Source organism: Nelumbo nucifera, chromosome 4, assembly GCF_055504915.1.
Source record: "Nelumbo nucifera cultivar China Antique chromosome 4, China Antique-T2T, whole genome shotgun sequence".
Classification (NCBI taxonomy): domain Eukaryota; kingdom Viridiplantae; phylum Streptophyta; class Magnoliopsida; order Proteales; family Nelumbonaceae; genus Nelumbo; species Nelumbo nucifera.
The window spans coordinates 78,143,799-78,159,618 of NC_142652.1; the positions used below are offsets into that span (position 1 = coordinate 78,143,799).

The 15,820-nt window shown below is 41.0% G+C and overlaps 1 protein-coding gene across 1 annotated transcript in view; it reads right to left on the reverse strand.

Annotated features, from left to right (window-relative positions):
- LOC104605099 (dihydrolipoyl dehydrogenase 2, chloroplastic-like) overlaps positions 1–15,282 on the reverse strand; it is a 118,965-nt gene extending 103,683 nt beyond the window's left edge. The window contains exons 1-4 of the mRNA XM_010269715.3: positions 14,620–15,282; positions 13,677–13,823; positions 2,529–2,663; positions 2,227–2,344 (exon numbers count right to left, since the gene is read on the reverse strand). Coding sequence (XP_010268017.1) covers positions 2,227–2,344; positions 2,529–2,663; positions 13,677–13,823; positions 14,620–14,943 — 724 coding nt within the window. The 5' untranslated portion in view covers positions 14,944–15,282. The remainder of the gene's footprint in view (positions 1–2,226; positions 2,345–2,528; positions 2,664–13,676; positions 13,824–14,619) is intronic.
- Between the last annotated feature and the right edge of the window lie 538 nt (positions 15,283–15,820).

The following is a 15,820-nucleotide window of genomic DNA, read 5'->3' on the forward strand; positions in this document are numbered from 1 at the left end:
TGATAGCAGGAAGAAACTTGGGTTGAAAAGGCTTGTCACATCCGGGGAAGGGATCCACCTGCAGCCAAATAAGGAAGAAAACCAACTCCACACACAAGAAGCAAAGGGACAAGAAAGTAAAAGATGTGTTACTGTCTCACCATTTCCCAAACAGAGGCAACAAACATGAGGGGAGAGGATGATTCGGCCTCCTTTTTGTAAATTATCCTGAGTATTAATTTTCTAGAGCGCCACCTCCCAGCAGAAGGCTCTTATTTTTGGGGGTACAAGATTACACCAGACTTCCTTTGTAGGAAAAGAGCCTCCTGGGTGCGAGGATTGAAGGAGGGCGGAGAAGAAAGAGGGACAGGTAAAGGAGCCAGAAGGGGACTCTAACCAGATCCTACTGTCCTGACAAGAGAGGTCCAAGAATGTAGTATTAAGAAGGGAGATAAGTTCATCTACCAAGCCCATTTCATAATCCCTTAACACTCTCCTTAATCCTAGATCCCAAGAGTTTTCATTAACAAGACTGAAGAAATCACTCTCCCTTTGTTGAGGGATAAAGAATAGATAGGTGGAAATTTCTCTTTGATAGGAATGTCCCCAAGCCAGATATCCTCCCAGAAACATACTTTGTTACCCATACAAGCATCATCAAACTGTGAATTTCTTTCCAAGGAGAAGCCCTTGTTGCCCTAGGATCAAGACCAACGTCCCATCCGTTGTCTGCCATGCCATGAATAATTGCAATTACATTATGCCATAAGTTCTCTTGTTCCAAAGGAAACTCCAGTAGTTTTGAGACATTCACAAAACTACTGGAGTTTATTTTCCAACATATTTGGGTTGGATAGGCATACAGGTGTTTAAACTTGGAGTTTAAACCTTGATAATGTTTATGCTATACAGGTGTCAGGTGGTAAGCTTTGTTTATAAATCACCTATATGGTAGACTTAGATTGAAATGGGGTAATGGTTCTCTTTATTTGTTTTCTTTTTTTGTTATACATAAGTTTAACATCTTGAAGATTTTATGAAAATCAAAAATAGTCTTATGATTTACTAATAGAATAAATTCAACTTTCTTTATTGACAATTTGACAATAAGGTTACAATTTCCAGAATATCATTGTTCAAGAGAACAAGTGTGACTTGAAAGGGTCTAACATTCCTTTCTTCCTAGATGAACCAAAGGAAAAAGATGCACCATAGCTTTACACACCAATTTCTTTCTTGCTTACAGACATAGATAGACTGGTCCAAACCAAAGCAAAGTTTTTTTTCTCTTTTTTTTTTTTTGCTGAATTAAGAGAACAAACCAAAGCAAAGACATGACTGAAAGCAAAATTTTATTTCAAGAAAAACTACCCATACAGATTGGTCAAACTATATCTGCATGTGGTCACATCGAATATGATGGATCTGGTGCATTTTGTGGGGCCTTGAGCATTTTCAGTATTAGTTCTAAACATTGGTCTCACATGATTACCAGATCAATAGTGTTCAAAACAACCATAAGCAAACAGAGTTTGACCAACTCATATGTAGCATCACTCTAACATGTAATCACCATTCCCGCACATCAAATGGATCTACTAACCCCAAAACTTGCCATGTGTTACATCTGCAGAGTATCAAGAATTATCATTGGAAGTCTCATCCAAGTCATGCCTCTGTAAAAGCTTAGCATGATTGGCCACTTTTTAAGTTCAATTGGAACTTGGGAAAAGTTCCAAAACTTTTCCCAAGTTCCAATTAATACAGTCAACCACAGTATTGATTATATACTTTCCCTTATCTATTCTTCTTTTTAATGATTTTTTTATATTTTCTATCAAAGACAAGCATTGGTTATCTGTTTGAGCAGATTTTTAGGTCCACTAAAATCTCTTCATTGAAACCCCAAGTTGTTCAGTGGGTCTTGTAGCCCCTGATCCAAATATTGCCTATTGATTTTCTTCTTTCATGTGATGTTCAGTACATAAATCAGATAGCATTTTCTTATTGCAAGGTAGCATCTCCAGAAGACAGAGGACCAGTTTTTGTCTTCCTTAAAATGGTCACCTTGTTAAACACTTTCAAATATTGAAAAGCACTTTAGATACACTTTTGATGCAATTTATTAAAAGCATTATGAATTTAAGAAGATGTTGCACTTTGGAATAATTCTAAGAAATGTATCCATCTCCCAAGATTAATAAAACCTAAATATCAGTATAATAGGCCTGTGATATTAGCACTTACCATCAACTTCAATGCCTTTAGGAACAAAGGGAACAGACCCAGTAGCAATAATTATGTCTTTGGCAGTTATTACATTGTCAGAGAACCCAGCTTTTCCATACTTGACCTTTTGTGGGCCCTGAAGAAAATCCAGCCATAACATTGTCTTAAGCATTATAAAGAAGATGAACAACTAAAAGCATGAAATTACATTATTGGAATGAACCTAAGGTGGAATTTTCAGATTACATAAACACAGGTTTATATAGTTAATGACAATGATATGTCTTGTTTTACAAATCTACATGGTATACATGACTAACCAAAATTGTGCCAACGCCTGTCAATATGTCCACACCAAGAGCTTTCAGCGAATTGGTCAAGTTATTACGAATTTTTGTAGCAAGATTATTTGCATGGTCGGCAACCCCCTGCCTGTCATACCCAGCAGATGAAACCTATCATCAGAAATAACTGCATGTCAGAGAAATATGAAAGAAGAAAATACTTCCACACAATGTGGTTGCAGACAATATATAGTACATCCATTAGAAAATAATTGTGGACATACTGAATGAGGACCTGCTCAAGTACAAGCATCATCAGTAGTAGATCACTAGATCTGACTACCAGAACTAAACAATTGATTAACTGAAATTGCTTCATTGATGCCATCTACACCCCGCCCATGGCAAAAATAAATAAATAAATATGGTACAATAGAATCAGAAGAAGCAATAAATGAAGAAAAATTAAAGTAGGAAGTTACAAGATTAGGATTGTTAGACAATTGCAATTTATCACTGCATGCTATTGCAGTAATGTCAAAATACCTTAATTACCTTCTAGGATGCAAATATGTGTTGGTTATCCAGAAAAGAAAGTAAACTATCAGTGACTAAAACAAAAAGTTCTATATCCAGTGCTGAGCACTTCTGTTCACCCAGAGCAATTAAAGACAAGAGGTTCTATAACATAAGCAAGGTTATAGAACCAAAAAAAAAAAAAAAAACATAAGAAAGGTCACACAGAAGGTGCAATGTGGAGAAGAATCATGCAGTAACATTAGGCATACCACACCATAAATCAGTCATATAATCACTACTTTGTTTCAAGAGGAACACTTTTCACAGAATGTTTGAGAAAAAGAGTGACTTGTTATAGAAAAAAAAAAAAAAAAGAAAAGGAGAGTGCATGAGATAATGTACAATGGAAGCAAACTACACACAAGTTACAAAGGCATAATTCTATCACTATACAAGCTTTCACTGTAAACACCAGATCTAGCCTCATCCAAGTAGTGAGCCAATCTCCAAGGCCCACTTTCCTTCTCCCCAATCCATTTTATCATGTTGCTAGAGTCACCTTTGACTACTAGATCAGTCAAGCCTTGATTTCTTGTGATACTGAAACCCATTAGAACAGCTAAAATTTCATCCGTTGTGTAGTCCGCAGCCCCCATTGGTTCACTAAAGACCCACATAAGGCTTCTGTTGAAGTTCGACCTGCCCTAGAATTCTGTCTTGTTCGTTGACTGTAAAGTAAAGTAAACAGCAAGAAGTAGGAGAGGAAAGAAGAAGGAAGAAAAGAGAGAAGGTCTGATTCGAATTAGAGAAAAAAATTCTCCCTAGATTCGGCCAGACCTGTTATTATATTATTAACTTATTGGAAAAAACTTAAGTGCCCTTATTTAAGTAAGAGGCACTCGAACTAACATAACAGTACACATCAACATTCTCAACAAGTACAAAGACCGAAATACCCCTTCACTAACACCACTAACACTCCCCCTCAAGCTGGTGAGTATATATCATATAATCCCAGCTTGTTACATATGTAGTCCACTTTCCCCCGACTCAAACCTTTTGTAAAAAAGTCTGCCCACTGGTTTCCCGTACTAACATATGCAGTTTCTATCACTCCATTCAACACCTTCTCTCTCACAAAATGACAGTCAACTTCGATGTGCTTGGTTCTTTCATGAAACACCAGATTGGAAGAGATATGAACCGCTGCCTGATTGTCACAATAGAGCTTCATTGGAGTACTGATGTCATATCCTATCTCCTGTACAAGGTTCCTTAGCCACACTAATTCACAAGCAGTATGTGCCATGGCCCTATATTCTGCTTCTGCACTGCTTCTTGCCACAATTGTTTGCTTCTTACTTTTCCACGTTACCAGGTTACCCCCCAGAAAGGTGCAATAGCCTGTGGTAGATCGTCTATCAGACATAGAACCTGCCCAATCAGCATCCGTGTACCCTTCTACTACCAGTTTTCCACCACTCCTGTACAGCAAACCACGACCAGGAGCTCCTTTCAGATACCTCACAATCCTTAGCATTGCATTCCAATGTGGGAACAAAGGTTTCTGCATGAACTGACTCACCACATTAACCGCAAATCTGGCCGAGTAATGGTTAGATAGTTTAGTTTGCCTACAAGTCGTCGGTATCTGCCAGGGTCTTCAAATACTTCACCTATATCACTGCTCAGCCTCGTATTTGTTTCCATACGTCTCAGTCGGTTTAGTACCCAACAACCTTGTTTCTTCTAGTAAATCAAGCGCATATTTCCTCTGACACAAATTAATGCCATGCTTAGATCTTGCTACCTCTATGCCCAAAAAGTATTTCAACTTGCCAAGGTCCTTTGTCTGAAAGTGTTCCTGTAGGAATGCCTTCAATCTGTCAATGCCCATTTTATCATTCCCAGTCACAACGATATCATCCACATACACCACCAATATTATTTTGCCTGCCGAAGAGTCAAGACTGAAGACAGAGTGATCAACTTGGCACTGTTTCATACCAAACTTCTTGACCACCTCACTGAACCTACCAAACCATGCTCGGGGGGACTGTTTAAGTCCATATATAGCCTTCTTAAGTCTGCATACCTTACCATCCTCCCCCTGAGCAACAAACCCTGGTGGTTACTCCATATAGACCTCCTCGAGCAAATCACCATGCAAAAAGGCATTTTTTATATTTAGCTGATGTAGAGGCCAATCATACATAGTTGCAAGGGAGATGACGACACGAACTGACCCTATCTTAGCAACCGGGGAGAATGTCTCTGTGTAGTCAATGCCATAGGTTTGGGAGTACCCTTTGGCAACCAGCCGCACCTTCAGGCACTCAACACGACCATCTGGCAAGTACTTAACACTATACACCCACTTACAACCAACAGCCTGCTTCCCAGGAGGAAGAGCGGTGAGGTCCCAAGTGTGATTATGATGCAGAGCAGAGAGCTCTTCTTCCATAGCACGGCACCACTGTGGAGAGGTAAGGGCTTCCTGGACATCCTTAGAAACAACCACGGAGGATAACAAAGAGATGAACTGGCGATGGGAGGCGGAGAGGTGAGTAAGTGAAACAAAATTGGAAATAGGGTGAAGGGTGCAGGTACGTTTACCTTTCCGGAAGGCAATAGGAAGATCTAGGTCGAAGGCTAGTGTCGGAGCTAGAGCTGGATCTGTCGACGGTGATGAAGCCGGAGGAGCTGCAGCCAGTACACGCAGGCGATGTGTATACACGTGACAGATGGGTGGACAGTCAACAGACGGTGGCACCGGAGGCAAGGACGTAGGCATGACTGGAACCAGAGGAGGTGGATCAGCCATAGGAAGAGGAAGATGAGGTGGTGATGTGGAGGAAGCAACATCACCAGACCCCACGAAGAATGGAGTAGACTCGAAGAATGTAACATCAGCACATACCAAGGAACAACGAGAACTGGGATGATAACACTTGTACCCTTTCTGAGTTCGGGAATAGCCAAGGAAGATACATACACTTTAGGGAATGTGCATCTAACTTGTCAGTCCCGAGACCCAGATTATGAACGAAGCAAACACACCCAAATACCCGAGGAGAAAGCGGAAACGGAGACATGTTGGGGAATAAGACACTAAAAGGAGAACGACCATCAAGAATAGACGTGGGCATCCGATTAATTAAGAAACAAGAGGTGAGCATTGCATCGCTCCAAAAGGTTTTGGGAACATTCATGTGGTGCATGAGGGAGCGTACCGTTTCTACAAGATGTCAGTTCTTTCTCTCAGCAACCCCATTTTGTTGTGGAGTGTAGGTACATGAAGTTTGGTGTATAATGCCATGTTGGTCCAAGTATTCTTGAAAAGGTGAAGACAAGTATTCACGACCATTATCAGAACGGAAAATTTTGATGTGAACGCCAAATTGATTGCGGATCTCAGCATAAAATTTCTGGAAGATGGCAAATAATTCACTTCTTTCTTTCATTAAATAGAGCCACGTCATTCTTGAACAGTCATCAACAAAAATAACAAAATATCTGTATCCATTATATGACATCACTTTATAAGGACCCCAAACATCTGAATGAATTAAAGAAAAAAGACTCGACACACGGTTATCGACCCTAGAACAAAAGGGAACACGATGGTGTTTTCCAAATTGAAATGACTCACAATCTAAAACAGAAAGTTGACTCAATGAAGGGACTAAGGACTGCAACACTTTCAGCGAAGGATGACCAAATCTACAATGCCACTGGAAAGGAGAAATGGATGACTGAAGGGCCGTTGACGTTCTTCAACCACCATCAAGATAATACAGTCCACCGGCTTCATGCCCTCCACCAATCTTCATCCCCGTCTTGAGATCCTGAAAAACACACATAGAGGGGTAAAATGTGATGGAGCACTTAAGGGACTTGGTCAGTTTACTAACAGACATAAGATTAAATGGAAGCTTAGGTACATATAAAACAGATGATAGGGATACAGGGTCTAGGTCAACATTACCAACACCACAGATAGATGATGTAGAGCCATTAGCAAGGGTAACAGATTGTGATGTTGAGCAATGAGTGAGAGATGAAAACACACCTAGAGTTCCCGTCATGTGAACGGAGGCTCCAGAGTCAATAATCCAGGGGTTGGGTGTGGATGCCAAACAAGCCATACCTGAGTGTGCAAAGGTAGTTGTGTTCTGCTGCGACTTGGATTGAACAAACCTTTCATACTCATCCCAAGGAACACTCACCATCTCCTTGTCTGGACCATCTGAGGGAGTAGAAGGCATCGGGTCAGCTGACCGGTTCTCCTGTCTAGAGCTGAAACTGGTGTCACCTTCAGAAAAACCTCTACAGACTTGGCCCAAGGGACATAATTCTCTCCATTCAGTTTAATGGAGGTCATTTGAACATTCAGGTAGTCAGTAGATATCATGACACTAGGTTTACTATCACTGTTATCTGCCATTGCCGAACTCCCTTATCACTGAATTCTGAGCATTGAATTCTGAGCACTACACACTGCATGCTACACACAAACACTTCACCGAAATCTGCACACTGATTTCAACAATAATAAATGCTGAGAACTGCAACACCACAAACCCTACTCACCGAAATCTGCACACTGATTTCAACAATATTAAATGCTGAAAACTGCAACACCACAAACCCTACTCACCGAAGTCTGCACACTGATTTCAGCAATATTAAATGCTAAAAACCACACTTGTAACACCACAAACCCTAATCCACAGCTACCGGAAGTTTCACCATTAAGTAGACACTATTGCCCTTCGAATCACACACAAACCAGAATAAACCCTAGCATACTGCAATCTGAAAACCCATCATACGAACTGTACTACACCTCTCATGTATTCCATAACAGAAAATATGCATAAAAAAACTTTACCTCATCGCCTGAAGGCCAACCACACGAAGGAATGAGACACCACTGCACCACACGTACCAGCCCTAATTAGGGCTTAGAAACCACAGCAACCAATCACCAACGACACAATCGGAGGCATAGGAACCTCCAAGGGAAGAGGGCGATCACTCCTTTTCAGCCCTTTTCCCAATCTCCAACTCACAGCTGAGAAACCCTAGTTCGAATGCGCAGAAGACAGAATTCTAGCAAGTCTGATTTGTTTAATGTGGCTCTGATACCATGTTGAAGTTCGACCTGCCCTAGAATTCTGTCTTGTTCGTTGACTGTAAAGTAAAGTAAACAGCAAGAAGTAGGAGAGGAAAGAAGAAGGAAGAAAAGAGAGAAGGTCTGGTTCGAATTAGGGAAAAAAATTCTCCCTAGATTCGGCCAGACCTGTTATTATATTATTAACTTATTGGAAAAGACTTAAGTGCCCTTATTTAAGTAAGAGGCACTCGAACTAAAATAACAGTACACATCAACATTCTCAACAAGTACAAAGACCGAAATACCCCTTCACTAACACCACTAACAGCTTCCATCCCTCCTCTTAAACACACCATCAATTCATGTTGTTCCCCGGTTTCTGGTTGCACTTCCATCAAGGTTCAGAGTCACCTCCTCCTCTTCTCTTAGTTGGGGGAGGCTTTTGACTCTTTTTTTTTTTTTTGATAAGTAAAAGGAAAAATTTTCTTAAATGAAAAAAGAAACTTAATACAACCTTAAAGCAGGTGTTAAGATAAAACCACCCCAAACACACTATTACGACCAACCAACAAGAACATCAAAAAACAAAGAAAGCAAGAGAAATACGTCACTTCTGCAACAATCGTGCCACCAAATCGCTGCATCTGCATAGCACAAATCACTCTTCCACCTCACCGAACTCTTTTTGGCCTCCCTCCTCACCCCAAGTTTCTCCCCCTAACTCTTCAAAGACCTTACTCAAAGCTTTCTTCTCTCATAAGCTTCCAAGGCTTTCCTTACAACATTCTCCCCCCCCCAAGGAGAACAAGCACAGGGATTTACCAATCCACCTCTCTATTGACTAGAGTCTTCAAATCCACGCCACCTTTCTTTATCTCTGTAGAGAACACTGATGTGGGCCCCACAACTGTGGTCCCCACTGTGTTTCGTAGGACAGTATGTGTAATTATTTGTTTCAGTCATGGTAGAGTCAGTTGGTGGTTAGTTTGTTATTTCAGTTTTTATTTGCTTTATTTGTCATGTAAGTACTGAGGGCAGATCTGTCATTTCCCCTATGTACTGAACATAACCTATAAATACTAAGAGAGTGGCGGCGGCAGATCATTAGAATCTGTCCTTTCTTTCAAACCTTTGTGTTCTCCAGTTCTTCTCCTCTCTTTTCTTTCTTCCTCTTACTTTTCTTCTACTTTTCTTAATCTGAAATCTATTAGGGTTTAAGGCTGATTGTTGCCTTGATCGTCTACTATCTCCTTATCCTCCTGTACTGCCTTAGGAGAGACCTCACTCGAATCAGACTCCTCCCCAACAGTTTTCTCTAACAAGTCAGGATTGAACAACTTCCCCTGGTTAGAACCATCCTGACGAGGCTTAATTCTGACCCCATTAGATGAGAAAGAAGAAGCCAGGCAAGATTTCTCCTGACCCAAAGATCTTAGTTTAATCCCTCTCCTTTTGTATATCTTTTTATACTTACTTGTTGGTCCGGCTCCCACCAGGCCCTCCTTAAGCTTGGAGAACACCTTCGTGACATGCACTACATTGAGATTGCTTGAAGGTCTGATCTTCCATGGGACTTCCAAAGCTTCACCCTTGTCTGTTGCACTTGCCAACTCCCAACCTACCGACAAGCACTTCCAAGACCCGGTAACCAGTATCGATCCTATGGCCCTCTACTTGATTTATACTCTCTAAGTCAGAGACCTTCTTGCCCTCAACTTATGAAATACCATCCTCTTCTTCCTTGTCCCCTCCCTCCTTCCAAACCTTGAAATTGCCCTCCACGTCCTCAACCCCCTCCTCTGCCCTATCTCTACCCACAACCCCTGCTCCCAGATCCTTCTCTGAACTTCCTCGCTATAAACTAGAAACAGGGTCCCTAAACTCCTGGCTTAACTCCAGACTCGAAGAAATAGGTTTCGGCTCTTCCTTCTCAACCCCAAGAAAGAACGCCAAAGCAACAGACAAATCTTCGTCACGACCGCCTTGAGAATGCTCCTTAGAACTCGAAGGAACCTCACAATTGAAATGGCATTGTCCAAGAGTTTGAACATCAGAAGCGTCAGCTGTCTGCAAACTAGAATCCGAGGCGTTCCAAGGAGACCTAAAGTCTGTCCCCTTCTTAAAGACTCTTTTCTCAACTCTCCCCCATCGAATTCCAAGAACACCTCCGACTAAGCCGCTAGCCCCCACGCCTCCTAATAACAGACCGTTTTATCCTTGAAGCATGGGCCCCACTATTTGTATTCTCCAAATCCTTACTCGAGGAACTAAACACTTTTTCAGAAATGTCTCCCTGTTTGAAGACTCCCACCACGTGCTCGTTTTCACCAATGAGCTCTTCAGTTCCCAGCTGCAAAAATACATTTTTACCCCCCCACCCCCACCCACTTTTCCCGCATCTCTCCACTCTCTTCCGCCTGTCCCTCCATCTCCCCGACCTTTCACTTTCCATCATCTTCCTCCTCCTGCCTTGCATTCACAGGAGCAGCCAGCATCCTTTTTTCCTTTGCAGAGCAATCTGACTCCTGGAAAGGCAAGACCAATGAATCCTCCTGAATCCAACGGAACAGGATGCAGCCTTCAACCACCAACCTCAAATCGTACCACTCTCCAGCAAAGTTTAAAGCCATGCTCAAGGGGATAAGATGAATGTGCTCTACTTCAACCAAGATTCTTGCTGCTACCAAATTTTTTAGATTTTATGTTTGGGCATCAACTCTTCTAAAGCATCCGCAGGCATTTCTGATAGCACGAAATGTGTTCAGGTCCCAGGCATGGAGTGGAATCCCAAAGACATTAATCCAGACAAGACTCTTGCTACTGAATTCTCTAATTGCCCCCACTAGCAGATTCATCTACCCAACCTAAGCTCCAGCGACCTGGACACTGAAATTTCTTTATCCAGAATTTCATCTGCCTCCTCCTTGCTGTGGAAGATGAATAGAAAGAAACCTGCATTTAACTTTCTCACCTGGACATCTTCCCTTGAGGCTTTTGACTCTTAAAGGACCGGGTGAAGAGAACAATAGTTCCAACAGATTCTGCTAAAGCATATTCATAATAATTCCTTTGAAATTCTCCAAATTCAGCACCCACAGATTGCACAGGTATATTATATGAGAAATCAAGTCTCCCATGGATCTAGCTTTGTTGTCAAAAATGTGATTGTTTCATTCTTCCCAAACACCCCAAATTACTGCTCGAGCCACTGTGTACTAGTAGAGTCTCCCCTGTTTTACTTTTACCTAAACCTCCTCCCTTCCGTTGCCTTAAAAAATCTTCATTATGTTCAAGAAAAACTCGGCTGTAACCATCAAGATTTAGAAATTGAAGCCCAACCTTCCTTGTTTCTGAACAATGTAGAAGGTACATTCAGCTGACTCATCATTGCTGAGACAAAAGGTGCAGAACGGGAGAGGAAGCACAATCTACCTTTGTGCTTTTTCTGTAATAAACCGCAAGTGTTTAATTCTTTTCAAGCAAGCGTCCCACACAAAAAAGGAAACTCTAGGAGGCATGTGGGCAATCCAAACTCTTCTACAAGGGAAACCCAGAGTTTGTATCACCTGACACCAAGGCCCTGAAAATATTTAGTTGAGAACTTCCTGGCAGGGTGGAGCTTCTAGATTTGTTGGTCTTGGTTTGAGGGGGGAAAATAGACCTTTCTTAAGGCATGTATCAGATCTGCAATTTCATCAATCTCAACATCCCTTAAGGCTCTTCTTAAGTTTAGGTTCTACCTTGTTAGAGGAGGCAAATCTGATAACCAGGAGGCTAAGACTGGAGTTTCGTGGGAAAAAAAATATATATATATCAGATTTGAACCATTGACTTACGCCTTACCATGGCGTGACTCTACTGCTGAGTTAAAAGGGCCCATTTTATTCAACTCATGAATTAGCCCACTATGAGTCGACTGCATATATACAAATCCAAAAAGAATTTTTTGTTTTTTTTTTTTGTAATGGTGGCTTCTTGGTTTTGGGAGAGGTTAAACAAGCAGAGGTAAGTGTTATCCAAAGTGTTTTCTCCCCACCAAAGGTTAGTCCAGAATTTATTTTAGCCACATTCCCTACTCTGTATCTAATAAAGGAAATAAATAAATTGCAGGTAGAGCAAATACCTTTTGCAAGGATTATTGGCTTTTGCTCAATTCAAGTGGACCTTGGCACCTTGATATCCCAACCGTTGGCACTCTTCCCAGGATTATTAAGGTGAGCATTTCTCCTTTTGAGAGGTAACCTTTCTTCCACGTGGCCAATATTTTTTCACACTTCTCCACCATTGGGTCCCAAATACTTTGGCTTCTCAGATTTCCTTTGAGGGCATTTCCAAGAGATGGGAAAATTTTCCACTTTACATCCTAGGACCTCCTTAAAGTTGTTCACCAAGCTTTCACTTGTATTTATTCCCACAATGCTACTCTTAAAAAAAAAATACTTGAAGTCCCAACACCTTCTCAAAACAAGTGATTGCCTTTTCTAAATCATTGATTCTCCAGGTCATCCTCCAAGAATAAAATGGTATCATCAGCAAAAAAACAAATGAGACAAGTGAGTTGCTTATCTTCCAACTTTGAACCCTCTCAGCAGGTTGAGACTTTTTTTCCTTCTGAATAAAGTAACTGAGAATATATCTACAACCAAAGTGAAAAGAAAGGGGGAGAGGGGGAAGCTTGGCCTAAAAAGACTGGTTAACAGATTCCATGAGGCAATCTGGTTGTTTGGGCCCCACTTGTTCCTCTCATCACTCTATTAATGGGGAAATTCCAGCTCATAACCCCATGCCATATGAACAAAATAAGGTCATTTCTGTGCACATTTTCAAAAATAAATAAATCACAAATTTATATGGCCCATATAGCTTAAACAAGTGTTCAATCCAGAAGTTCCTCTATCCAATAGATGATTGGATAAGGCACAAAATTCTTTTACGAAAAGAAAAAGGTGAAGTCATCTAACAAGGTTCCCTAATTGATCCAATTAGGAAAACCGAAAACCTACAGACAAGTATAGATATGCACGCCACTAGGCATATTCCTTCATTCAAGCTACTAGGGCAGTGTTTGGAACCTTGGTATTGCATTCCTGTTTAGACTCCACGTAAGTGTCATATAGGCAATTTGACTTTACTGTATCAAGACCATGTTTGATTGGGCATATTTTAACTTCAAATGCTTGTACCACCCTTCCCATTGGTTATGTGCATGGGGATGTTAGGTGAAATTCCTTTTTGATGTTCCCCCTACAGGGGGCATTTCCAGTTCAGTTGCCTTATGTGGCACCTAATGACACTTATGTGTTTAAAACTACAATAAACTATTGTCAATTGTGTTATGTTCCAAAACATCTTACTTTTCCAATTTCCAATGTTGAGACTCAAAACACCACATGTGAGTCCCATGTGTACAGAACACTGGCGTGTCCACTCGTGATTGGTTATGTAGTCTGGTTCACACACTTGTGTTTGCAGCAGATCTCATCTCACCAAACATCATGAAGATTAATAGCCACCAGGGACAGTGTAATTGCTATCAGCTATATTACCTGCAAGCCCAAAGCATTCAAGTGATGTTCACTCTGAAGCTCGCGCATCCGACCACTCACAGCAAGAAGAGCTTTAGAAGGAACACAGCCTCGATTTACACATGTTCCTCCAACCACATCCCCCTCAATGATAGCTGTCTTTAGACCCTGCAACAGTCATTTATTATTTTCTCAGATCATATTAATCACATACAGTGAAATAAGAGAAATGACCGGAAAAAAATTAGTAAAGGCAACTTATGAAAAGAATGGAAATATTCTTTTTAACTCAGTACCTTAAATAAGATGATAAAAGATCCATTTATGAGACCTGCATGATCACATTGACCATGCTTGATTTTAAGTCATAAAAAACTCGTTGGAAAATGTTGTACATCATAAACTGTTCCCCCTGACATCTCTAGGAAGGCAATAGTTCTAGAGAACACTATGCAGAGAAGTTCTGAAACTAAAAGTACATCTACCTAGTTCACATTAAGTATGCTAACAGTGCTGAACAGCAATCATTTTTGATAATAGAAATAGGGTTGTTCGACACACGAATCAATTCTCAGTTCCCATCTGTAGGAAACAGGTCATTCAAGTGGATTCGCTTTGTCTATTGAAACTCCGCATTTTCAATTATAATTCTTGTTGATACCGTAGATTCACTTCGTCTCACTAAGCTACGACAACTAAAAGTCCAAGTATCGCGGGAAAATTCACAATTAGCTAACTATAACATTTCAAATGCTAATACGAGCTAATCAAAATACAGATAATTCAACCAAAATACAACTAATAAAACCCCTACCTTCAGACAAAAGTAACATAGAAGAAGGTCCAGAAAACTAATTACACAGATCCTCACGCTTCCAACTATCAGCATAATTGCGAACTAAGTTAAACGAAAGCAAACAAACTCAATTTCCAGGTCCAATCAAGCAAAAAAAAAGCACCAAACCTTCTCGACCGCATGAAGTGCAGCTCCATGACCTCCAACACCAGCTCCAATGATAACAAGATCGTAATCAAACCCCTTGGAAGGAACTCCATTGTCCTTCAACGAAGCTGATAACTTCTTAAAGAGCCTTCGCTGCGACAATGCAACTTGATTACAACCAGAGCGTTTTAAAGTAGAAAATCCCAAGGCCTCTCCTCTGAGTCCACAGAAACGGAAACTTGAAGGCTTGGATGCATTAGTGGAGAAGAATTCAACTGCGCGATCGGATCTAGCAAAGGCGAGTGAAGAAGGAGAGGAACTGGACAGAGAGATCGAAGCCTGCATTTTCTCTACCTTCTGAAAGGTGCTCCGGACTTGTGGTTGTGGTTTTCACTTTTGAAGCGAGTAATTAGAAGAGAATGAACATTTGAAGAAGAAAGAAATTGGAGTTCAATGGGGAGAGGTACGGAGGAGAGTTATAGTTATGCGTTGGGTAGCAGGGCCAGAGGGGCGGCGTAGCCAAAGTTTAGCAGATAAACTACTTTCTCGCTACTTCATTTTCGGCTGACGCTGACGCACCCCTTTTTCTTACTCTCGCCACGCGCGCTGCTTCGGATTGTCACGGGGATAGTCGATGAGTCCCCTTACGGCGATCGATTGACTCGACTAAAGGCAACGAACAATAAAACCAATAACGATGCTACGCAAATTAATTAAATATGGCAAGGAGAGGAGATTTCGTACTTAATTATGTCTTAGTTACATTCAACTATCTACTCCGCAAATTACGTCTTAGTTACATCAATATCCTTTAAAAATCATATTACTATTTACAATAATACCATTTTCAATACCCCATACAAAAACAGTACAATAGCCCCCTCAAGACTCATAGAGTACAATACCCCACTCAAGACTCATACATTGACACATTGATGGCATTTTGGCAAGTTTCCCTTGTGACAACCTCCCCCGCCAACTCAAACTATGTCCTATAGATTGCTACTTCAGGTACTATTTAACTTTGTCAGCAAAAGGCAAAAGATCTTCAGCAAGCTCTCAACTTTCTTCTTCTTCAGGCCTGGACCACTTCACCAAGTATTATCGCTAGGGAGTCCAGACAGAGGGGGATGTCCTATGGTCATAGATGGAAACTACCTTGCGGGTTTTGGGTGGTTGAAACAATGGTGGAGGTCAATGAGGTTGGTTTCGAGTGTTATCA